At 35.5% G+C, this 11,481-nt stretch overlaps 1 protein-coding gene across 1 annotated transcript; it reads left to right on the plus strand.

Moving 5' to 3' along the window:
- The first annotated feature begins 1,585 nt into the window (after positions 1–1,585).
- Positions 1,586–11,263, plus strand: LOC142353917 (uncharacterized). The gene is made up of 3 exons (XM_075406146.1): positions 1,586–2,251; positions 3,095–3,317; positions 10,897–11,263. The coding sequence occupies exons 1-3, from the start codon at positions 1,764–1,766 to the stop codon at positions 11,191–11,193; spliced, it is 1,008 nt and encodes a 335-aa protein (XP_075262261.1). The 5' UTR covers positions 1,586–1,763; the 3' UTR covers positions 11,194–11,263.
- Positions 11,264–11,481: the final 218 nt, after the last annotated feature.

Here is an 11,481-nt window from a genome sequence, read left to right on the forward strand (position 1 = left end):
AAGATAATTAAAGGGGATAATTGATAACATGAAACAGCCACAAAATATAACAACTTCGGCAAAGAGGACTTTTTTAATGTCTAAAATTGTTTATAATGAATTGAATATGAAGATTGAATATAAAGAAATATATTTTTTTAAAAATTGCTCATTTTTCTAAAACCATAAAGAGTGACAATGAGAATGACACATTAGAGCCGGCTGACGACCTCTGCGATCCGTTTGATCCTACAATATTATCAAGGAATTCAGAAAAAAAAAATATTTGGTTGAACGATTATTCAATTGTTGGATTGATTCGCTGCACGAGAATCGCAGTGTTACTATAAATTTTAATTGAATTTTCTCTTTGAGTTTTGAGCAGTTAAATTGGGTCTAAATAAGTTAGAGTATAGTTCTGGGAAGCCTTCGGCAATTCGAGCCCAGCCTCGGGCGCAAGCGCCCTCGGCTTTGAGCTCTAATTGCCTTAGGCTTCCCAGAACTATACTCTAACATATACTTAGAGTTACAGTTAATGGAAAATACAGCGAAAACAATCGAAAGCTGCCCCATCTTAGGCCTTGATTTATGGAAGACAACAATGCTTGACCAAAAATTGTTATGCAAACACCTAATGCTGGACTCAAACAGTGTGCGAAAAAATTTTAGTTCATCTTTAGTAAAGATTTTAGCCAGACCCTCTGCCTTGGGTTGGCAAATTTACGCTGGATTAAACTCGTCCCAAAAAATGTACACCAAATTTGGCAACTTGCTCCACCCAAGGTTGACACTGTGTTTCCAAAAGTTACATCCACTTCTATTGCCTGCTATTGCTAATAAAGCAGTCAATGGGTACGGGCTGCGATTTTTGAGAACTTCAATGTTGCAGAAATTGTACTTTAAACGACTTTTCAGGACTCAATTTTCAAGTTTTGAAAATTGAAGCTACGCTCATGACTATAGAAATGGTCAGAGCTGACGCAGTAAAACGAAGCTTGAAAGCCTTGATAAGAATCATTGATTACTTAATCATTGATAGATTGGTTATGTTACATGGCAAGATAATATCAGCAAATGTAAGAACTTGCAAGTTCTTTTGCACGGCTATCAAGAAATAAGATCTTTGCAAGATTTTCAAGAAAAATTAACCATGACATGGCAATAAGACATTTCATATGCATTAAAAATTCAATAGCACCCAAAAACAAGATATAGGAGGAAACCATAAGATTGAGCAAGAATTATCAAGATCAAGATTACCATTAAATTTACTAGGAGATTTCAGGATCATGCATGTCTTATAAGGTTGACAAGGATTGGTTCCGATGCGAACTTATCTACTTTCATTCACAACTAAACAAATTCACATATAATATTTAGTCACAACTAAACAAATTCACATATAATATTTAGTTGCGACGTTTGATTTATCTAGAGTTTTTAAATCGTCTTAAGTTTTTCGGCGCAACAGTCCAAATTGTCTTCTAGTTTGGTTCATCACGTTTTTGCACTTAATGAAAAAAGAAAGTAAATAATCTCAAAATAGTCTTTTTCAACCTATGAAAAAAAAACTATGCTCAAAAGACAGAAATTGGTATGAAAAGGTCAACTATTATGAGTTGAAAACACGGAAGTTTTAATTTAACTGTGATGCTGGGCGTGGTGTTTATAGTCAATAGTCAAGGTGGAAAATAACCCCCCTTCCCCCACTTAAAGTCTTTTCATAAGTCAAGGTCTAAACTAGGGTACGTCGCAAGAACGCATTATTATTTGCAATCGTGTTGATGCTATTTATCGGTAATAGTTTAATCGTAATTTACAATTTGCCGGTCAAAAACAGATCATATCATTTCTTCCAACGAAATATTAACCCGACTTTGGAGCATATTTCAAACACGACTGGAAATACCGATCAACTGGAAAATGAGACTCTTGGAGTTACTCTGGAGAAGCTGGAAGTCAGAACAATTTCTATCGATCGAAATTTTGCTGATCAAAATTGCAAAAGTCGGTTGAATTTGAGGTTTTTGACTACGAGGAAAATAAATATTTGTCTCTTTCCACCAAATCTGGACAGAATTGTCAGTGGAACTATTCGAAGAGGAAGAATGTGGGAACAAGATATCCAGAATTGGATGTTCCAGAAAGCTTTCCGCAAACATCCAAACGCCGCTTTTATTGATATTGGGGGTTATATTGGGGTGTACAGCTTAACAGCTGCGGCTTTGGGTCGGCAAGTCTTCACCTTTGAACCCATGGAAAAATCCCTAAAGTACATTAAATGAGGAAAACTTGCAAATCAGCCAGGGACATATTGAGCCAAAAATTTTAGAAGTATTATCCGGATCTATTCTGTCCCCCCCCCCATCAGCTGAGTGGGAATATATGTTTTATGACCCCCAGGCGAACGTGCATTATTTTTACATAGTAACGTGCTATATAACAACACATAATTTGTAACTGGGGGTCATAAAAACACTGGGGGGGGGAGGGGAGGGAGAAACCGAATAGATCCGACCCAGACCTTAACTGCATCTGATGAGACTCGAGTGTGCTTGTTATATGTTTTTGATCACGCCGTCCAGGCCGAAATGCCCTCGGCTCAGTCTCGACTAAGAGCATCGTCTAGACTGAAGTGCAACCATGACAAGTAAAACCCTGAGGGCATTAAGTCACTGAGCAATTCTCTTAGTTTTGGCAGTCTCAATTTGTATAAATTAATGTTTTTTTGGCGCCTTAGACACCCTTATTCCCTCTACTCCCCACTCACTCCACCCTGGCCTCCTCACCCCCCCCCTCCCAGCTAGCTACTGAGGAGCCCAACCGCTCGCTCGTCGTTTGAGTCAATTCGCCCGACCTTAGTAAGTTATATTTATCCACTCAAGAGCGATGAAATGTCGAAGAGGATAGCATTTATGGGGCTCCGTATTTCTATCGGCTGACTAACCCGGTCGAGAAGTTTTCCGAAAATTATGTAAGAAATGCGCTGAAATGCGCTTATTGTTCAAAAATTTCAGCGCAAAAACCTTACATAATAATGCGCTGAAATGTGCTGAAATGTGCTGAATCTTTGTAAGAATTTTGATGAAAATACTGATTTGCAATTGGCGCACAGGTATCTTACACATTCGATTGCAATCAACAACTTCCAATCTACTATCAGAGTTTTCCCAGTTTCTCTAGCGGATCAAAGTGGTCTTTGTGTGGTCCCGAAATTATCAGGAGCGAAAGCGGGCAATATGGGAGGCACCCATATGGAAGTTACCGAAAAATGTGAACAAAATACGTCAACCACTGCAACGCTTGACGAACTCCTCCCCATATTTGAAAGACTGAAGGTTGCTTATTCTTAATTTTTTTCGAGTACGAAGCTCAATACTTTTAAGCTTATTCGTGTCTCAGATTCAGACTTCGGTATATGAAAAGACCATCATATTCCACCAAAAATTGCTATGAAAGACCATGCTCTTCTCAAATTGACCATAAGAAGATTTTAGCTCGACTTTAGATCTAATCTCGACGTAAATTTCTGCTGCTGGACTTTAGCACAACCCAAATTTCATGTTGGACTTTAGGCTTTAGGTCGAAACAAATTTCCTGCTGGACTTTAGGCTTTAGGTCGAAACAAATTGCATGCTGGACTTTAGGCTTTAGGTCGAAACAAATTGCATGCTGGACTTTAGGCTTTAGGTCGAAACAAATTTGATGCTGGACATTAGCTCGACGCAAATTTGATGCTGGGCTTCAGAGTAAAAATTTTCGTGCGAAAATTTTGAATTCAGAAAATTTTGTAACGTATCACAATTTTGCCGATACTACATTATAGCTATTTTATCAGTTCTCTTGTTCGACTCATAAAAAAGATAATTTGGCTCATGAACAGAACCTGACTCGACCACTGAAAAGACTGTGTTCGACGTTATTTGGATTAGGAACAGACCCTGGATCATGGCTATGAAAAGACTTAACTGGACCCATGAAAAGACTCTACCTCGAATTTAATTAAGTAATAGACCGTGTAATTTTAGTCAATAAACCCCCCCCCCCACACACACACACCATATTTATAAAGTCTTCATTAGTCGAGGTCTAAACCTAGGGTATCATAGCGCATGATTCAAGCCAACTATATGCACCAAAAACACCTGAGAAACTAAAAATGATAGACAAAATAAAAGTGATAGGTTAGGCATTAATATCTCTTTAAGATTATCAAAAAACAATTAATCTGGAAATATTTAATCTCAAACTTTTATTGAACTATTTGCCTTCAACATTCAGGGGGGGGGGGACAGTTTCTATTCAAACACAGTAGGAAGAACAAAAACCGAAAACCCAAGTAACTTGAGAATTTTTATCGTGTGAGATCGGCTACGACACATAAAAAATTCTTATTAATTCTTCTACGATAAAGATTCTGCTTCGGATAAATTTTACGTGTGAAATCTCATAAGAATCCTTTCAGCACTTACAACATCATAAGTCAGTTTTTCCGAAAATTTATCAATTGCTCTCGAACGAAGTTTGTAGCAGCTATATTAGACCTGTGGTCTTTTATGCAATTTTTGCATGACAGTTTTTTTTGTCTTCACCGAATTTTTGACCTTTCAAGTTTTTATTGACTGCATTAGGTAGCAGAGTAGCTCTTTTACAGCCTTAAGCCTTACTAGTCTCCAAGTAAACAATTCTCCAATCTGTTTTGAAGAGACATGGTGTAAAATGTGGTTCCTTCTCTTAAAAATTTAAACCCCGCGCAATCATCTGCCCATCACTCCCCGAAATTCAGCCCCCGGTACCCTCCAATAATCACTTCTCCCAAGGCAACCCACCCGACGTTCATTAGTCGGTTATGTTTAAAGCTCCCGGGTCGAGACCGAGTGGTTAACTTGTAGGAACTTGCAAGTTTCTTGCAAAAAAGTGGTTAACTTGTAAGATTTTGCAAATTTCTTGCAAAAGATGGTTAACTTGTAAAAACTTGTAAGTCGAATGGTTAACTTGTAAGAAATTGCAAGGCGAATGGCTACCTTGTAAGTTTCTTGCAAGTTCGTTCTGGTCGAGCACAACTCTTATCGGTTAATTCAATTTAACTTTCAGTCATTTACCGTAGAAAGCGCGTGGGAGTTAGTTGCTCTGTTTGGATAACATAATACAATTCAACCTAAGTAGACAAAATTGTTATTTTTTGAATTTTTGGATTCTTTTTGAATCAATTCATGAGAGTTTCATTTGCAATTCCATTAAAAAACTGTAGATCTCAATTAGCTTCTTCACGGTTGCTTTTTTAAAAATGTTCCCAAAATATTGACTTCGATTGAATGTTCACATTCATATGTCAGTATTTTCTCAAAATAATTTAGTGTCCCTTCATTTTTATACCTTTTTTTATAATTCAATTCACACTTTTCCAGATTCTATTTTTTCCAAACATCCGTTTACATTTATGTCTTGCAACGTTTTTTTACGGTTTAGTGCGTATGAGTGTGTGTGTGCGTGTGTGTGTGTATCTGTGTGTCTATGTGCGTGTGTATGTGTGCGTGTATGTGTGTTTGTTAGCGCGCGCGAGTTTGTGCGTGCGTGGTGTGTTTGTGTGTGTGATATGTGATGTGTGTGCCAATGGCTAACTTGTAACTAACTTGTAAGTCGAATGGTTAACTTGTAAGAACCTTGTAAGTTGAAAGGTTGACTTGTAAGAACTTGCAAGTCGAATGGTTAACTTGTAAGAACGTGCAAGTTTTTGGAAGAAAAACTTGCAAGGTGATGCATTGCCTTGTAAGTTTCTGCCAGAAGCTTGCAAGTTCTTACAAGATAACCATTCGGCCTCGACCCGGGCTGTGAAGCTCTAAATTGAGCGAAAGTATTTTGTGGTGATCTTGATGTTAACGAATTTGAATTGTGAAGGAGAGCTCTCTTGCTATGACACGAAGAAGCCTTATGTCTTTTTTGTTTTGATGTCTATAAAAAAACGAGGGCAAAAGTTTGAAAAATAGAGCAACGAATGTAACGGCAAAAATCGTTTATCAAGCGAGTTTTTTTTGTTTTGCTTTTCTGGGTGGTTTTTCTGCTCTACTTTGAAACTTTTTAGCAACCAAAACAAACCGCACGTTTTGCAAAACATTTTTTAAAAGCTGGTGTTGTGTTTGAACAATTTTCAGGCATCTACACTCATTTTTAGGTTGCTTTTTGCAATTTCCATATTTTGGCCTGATTTTGAAAGTTGGTCTTTTTCGTTGGTCAAACGGGTAGAGGACTGCAACTGGTCTTTTTCATGCTCAATGCAATCGTTCGATTTGATTTTGTTTAATTATATTTCGTCTTTAATTGAGACATTTGATATAAATTGAAAATTGATCAAAATTTGACAGATCAAGTTTTTGGATTCTTCTTGCGCTGTTTTCATTATTATTGTTAAGTTTTTAGTCATAATTGTTCAACTTTTTTCTGTACCTTTTGCTTTCTTCAAAATTGAATTTTTTTCAGTTTCTTCTAAACTTTAGTTGTTAATTTTTCATTTTTCACAACAGAAGTAACCTATGACAAGCTCTATTGATAATTGCTGTTTCGTAGCCGACAACTTTGATTAAAACATTGGTAAGAAAAACTATTAGTAAGATATTCTCGTACGCACTATATTTTTAATCAGGGTGCTCTATTCAAAATGCTATCTGTTTCTTTAAATAAACAAAGAGTTTTTTTCGAATTCTCCTCATTTGCAATGCTTTTTGTTTTTTAGTCTGACGCTTTTTTGTTGTAAATGTCTGCAAGTTGCAAAGTTGTACATATCAGTTTTGTTCATTTGATCAAGCCACCTCTTAAAAGCTCTTTTGCTGCTTTTATGAGCCAGATCTCATATTTTAAACTTATGATATTAGGTTTAAACTCAATTGCGTGGTGTTTTTCAATTTGATTTACCCAAATCTATTAATCACGTTTATCACCAATAATCATGCGATTAAAGGTTGAATTAAAGTAATCAGTCGGACATTTTAAAAAAAATGTTCAATCTTTTTTTGTTAATCAAAGAACAGAACAATTCACATGAAAACTCACTATTGATAGCTCCGAATGGCTTTCTAAACAGTTCTAAATTATCCAAACTATAGTATCTATTTTCTTTACTCAAGTGATTATAATCGTTTTGACTTTTAAAGTCGTTTGCTTTTTAAATAGACAAGGGCTTATTGAACTTTGCCGCTATTTTTCTCTTAATTTGATCAACTTGTAGCTTAGTGTCAGCAGGGAAAGAATGCTTATTGTTCCTCTTCTTTCTACTGAAATAATTTTTAATTTTTTGCGGTTTTACGAGTTAAATTGTGGTCTTCTGGCTTTTGATTTTACTAGATTTAACAACTTTTTTTGAATTTTAGGTATTTTTTCCAGGTTTATTTCTCGTTTTGTCACATTATCACATTATTGACAGTTCACATTTTGCATTATTGGCGCTCAGAATGAGGCACAATTGAACATATAAAAGTCTTGAAAGGAATAGATTATGGTTTAAACGGCTTCCACACCCCTTTCTTGAAGAATCTAATTGATATTTTTTACAATTGTCTTTAACTGTCGTTTTTAAAAGAAAAAACTCTTTTTAACGTTCTTTAACTTCGCATTTTTGTTCTTTTTTGACTATTTATTACCTAGCCTCGTAAATTACGGGTCACATATGACATTATTGTTGTCGGGGGAAAGTGAAAGTGTACAAAATCTAATGTTTTTTCGAGGAATTCGTTATGAAATACTTATTTAATTCATTTTGTAGCTAAAGGCTTTCATGACTTTGAAAATAATGGTTTTCGAAAAAAAGTTTAAATTAATTTTGCTCTTCTTCTCCTTTTTTGTCTCTTTGTTACCTATTTTCATTAAAAAGAAGTCCTATACCACATTTTCGGCGTTCAAGAAAGGCAGAAAGGCTCAATGTTATGAGGGGCCAAGTATGGCTTTACGGCTTCGATAGCTTTTTCTCGCAAGTTTTAATTGAATTTTTTTGTTGTCTCTATTTGTTGTATTTTTTGTAGCCGCATATAAAATTGATTTTTGACAGATAATTCCCTCCTATGGAGTCGTATATGATCTTAAAAATATTGGATGTTTTCAATTGCGATCTAATGGTTTTCCTTACTTCAGAATTAACTGTTTTTAAAATTATAAGTCATTTTTTGTTAATCTTTGCTGTTTTTTGTGTTCTCTTTTGTCTTATCGTTACCAAGCCTTTTTATTGAGCAGTCCCATTTCTTTTCTAGTGAAATATAACTCATTTTCTTTAGTTTCAGTTTTATCCAACGCTGTTTTGAGCCTGTTAGTAAGTTTTTTTTAAACGGACATAAAGTTTTGGATGTAATTAATGTTTTTTGTTATTGTTGTTTGTTATTCTTAAAAATGACTGTTTGCATGAATCTAATGCGGCATTTTTCTTTGTTCATACATATTTTTAAAAAATACTTGAATTTTTGAAGTTTTCTATCTGTTCCTCATTTCGTAGACATTTTTGCCAAAAATATGGATGAGCAGGGTGGGAACTTTATGTGCAAACGCAAATTACCAAGCCTCCTTGTTTATTTCTATTCTGAATTTCAATTTCTTGTCTGTTTGGCAGCTATTGTTGCACTCTGCCCATTATGTGTCAATTTAATGATCTGTTGGCTATGACCTAAACCAAGTTTCACTTCGGGTCGATTCCAGATTCTTCGACTACGTATTTTGTAAGTGGGTTTTAACATATGTTTTCTATCACTCAGGCAAGCGCGCAATGTTTTATAGGTGATATATGTGCTATAACTGCCCTCAAGTCCTAAAATCATGATAAGAATATCAGCGTTTGAGCACGTGGGGGAAACTTTTGTCAGTTTTTTTTGTAACTGGGTTTTAATTCCATAAGTCATGGTTCAAAAAATTCGGGTAAGTGTGACAAATTTTTTACTATGTTCTTTTTTGTGGTATCCATACTAAACTCTAACAATGTCATTTAGAAATTCGTAATAACTGCGACATTCTTTTTAAGTACTCTGAAATATAATCATTGTTTAATTGCTCTCGATCGAAATTTGATGTAATTTTAGTAAATATGTTTGTCTTTTTTATGCCAACTATTTGCTAAACCAATTCTGCGCTTGGCTTAACTGATTACAAAAATTGCATTTTCTTCTTGAGTTTCTATGTACAATTGCACATACAAAGCTCATATTTTGTGTTTGAGTTCAACTTTTATCATAAAAAACCCTAGCGTCTGGGAAGTGAATAATGTCTGAGAAAACCTTAGTCAAGAGACGAAAAAAAACGATAAGTGTTAATAAGTCGCTTTTGTACGAAATGTGTAAAATTCTACGCAATATCCTAAGGCCATTGGCAACATCCTGGAGCTATTTTATTTCTGTCCCTTGGTGTTTATGATCCCCAGTGTTTTTATGCAGAAAAAAAGACGTACGCTTTAGGGCCTAAAAGTTATGTGCACACAAATCTGGGATGGGATATAATTTCACTTTTTTAAATGGAAAAAAATAGAAATGATGTTTGAGAACTATGGGAGTAATCTACTCTAAACCAAAAATATTAAAAAAATAAAATCTAAAGAAATCACACAGATATAATGAAGATTTCATATGTCATCTGAGTGTCAATCTAAAATATGGCTTTAGAAGATTAGCAGAATTCTATATGATTTTGCGATGTTTCTTCATTGCTACATCGTTTGTTAGTACGCACTAATCCCAGCCAATCAATCACATTGAAGAACATCAGAGCATTTGTCATTCGCGGATTTTTTCATTGAAAAAATTTCGTTATCAAAACGACGCGGTTTTAAATGAAACAAGCTGATAAGCTTTCCTTCCTACATTTATTGGCACTAAGAAATAATTCAGCTAGCTTTTCTTGAACGAAATAATTGTCTGTATTTTTTAAAAAATACGTATCTCCTTACCACCCCAGACTTCATCAGTCATTTCTTAAAGTCGGGGCGATCTCAATTTGGGTACAATTCAGGGGTTGTATGGGTAAATTATTTTTCGAGTTTAAAACAGTTTGCTCCGCTCAATTTGAGAACAAAATTTAAATAAAAATATCATCTATCATTTGCTCCGGTTTATACAAGGAAATTTCAAACTTCAGACACCATTATTTAATAAATAATTTGTGAAGAAAAATATAAAAACCCCGTGAATAACTTGCTTAGGTTAGATTTAAATTCAGATGGTAGACGATACAGAGAATTTTATGGTGGCGGTCAAGCAAGCCGATAGGCAAGCAAGCCAAATTTTGAAAATGAGGTCAAGTAAGCCGAAAAATTTTCGGATACCCGTATTTTAAGTTGCCCCTGGCGGGCCGGTGGGCGCGCTTCGCGCGCGTCGCGGGATAACCGGCCCGCTATTTCCGGATTACATCCCACAGCGGATGAGAGGCATGGCCATGGACAGCGGTCTGCTGAGGCCCGTACCCAGTAGATGTCTAAAAATTGACACATTTTTGTTTCTTTGGTGCATTGGAATACATTATGCACTATAAAACTACGCGCAGTATTGATTGTAACGGCTGGCAATGTATTATTTCTGATAGATTACATAACTATTACAGAACTTTCGGCTTGCTTTTCTGTCGGCTTGCTTGCCTATCGGCTTACTTTGCGTTCGCCGAATTTTATACGGAGTATTAAGTTTAATCAATTCTAACTAAACTTGGCTATATGTACTGTTTAAATTTTAAGGATATAAAGTGTACCCATCACATCAAAGATGACACTTTTAACTGAAATAAATCTATGCATTATTGTCCAATTAAGAGCGCAATTTAGCTTTCTGGTTCTGCTCTTAATAGCACTTCGGGTCATCTTCTTAAATTTGAGGAAATATGGCAAGCTCCAAGCTAATATAAACCTTATTATAAAGCTAAAAAATTTTCCTATGATTGAACAACCTCCTCTGAGTACAGATCAAAAAAGCGTTGATGAAAATTGACTGCGAAGGGTCAGAAGCAAAAGTGATAAAAGGAGGCGTCAACTTTCTAACTAGAATCAAAATTCCCTACATCGCAATGGAAATGCTTGTGCTGAAAAGGGCCATAGCTCGAAATCACAGTCGCAAACATGAAATTGTGGAAAGCTTGAATATGATGAAGAAACTTGGATTTTGGGCAACTGAAGTAAACGGAAGACGAGATGGAAGGAAACTGAGCCATGAGAATTATCTTCATTGGCCCGATGACATTACTTGGCATAGAAACGATTAAAATTTAATCTATAATCTTCTAATCATTTAAAATAAATAATTTTCAGAAAAATTTAACTATTGTAACTTTCGTTTTGTCTTTCTATTCGATATCAGAAGACTATATGTTCTCTTTGACACTGAAAAGCTCACTAAAGAATTTCTAAATTATTACCCAAAGAAAATCAAAACACGCAAAGCAATTTGTTCCAAGTTTTCGCATTTCGATTCGGCTCTCGCCCTCTCCACAGTCGCCCTCTCCACAGTGCAAACTCAGTATTGTACGTCAGTAAAATAGCTTTCGGACAAA

This window comes from Convolutriloba macropyga, chromosome 15 (genome assembly GCF_964194025.1).
Source record: "Convolutriloba macropyga chromosome 15, txConMacr16.3, whole genome shotgun sequence".
In the NCBI taxonomy this organism is placed as follows: Eukaryota; Metazoa; Xenacoelomorpha; order Acoela; family Convolutidae; genus Convolutriloba; species Convolutriloba macropyga.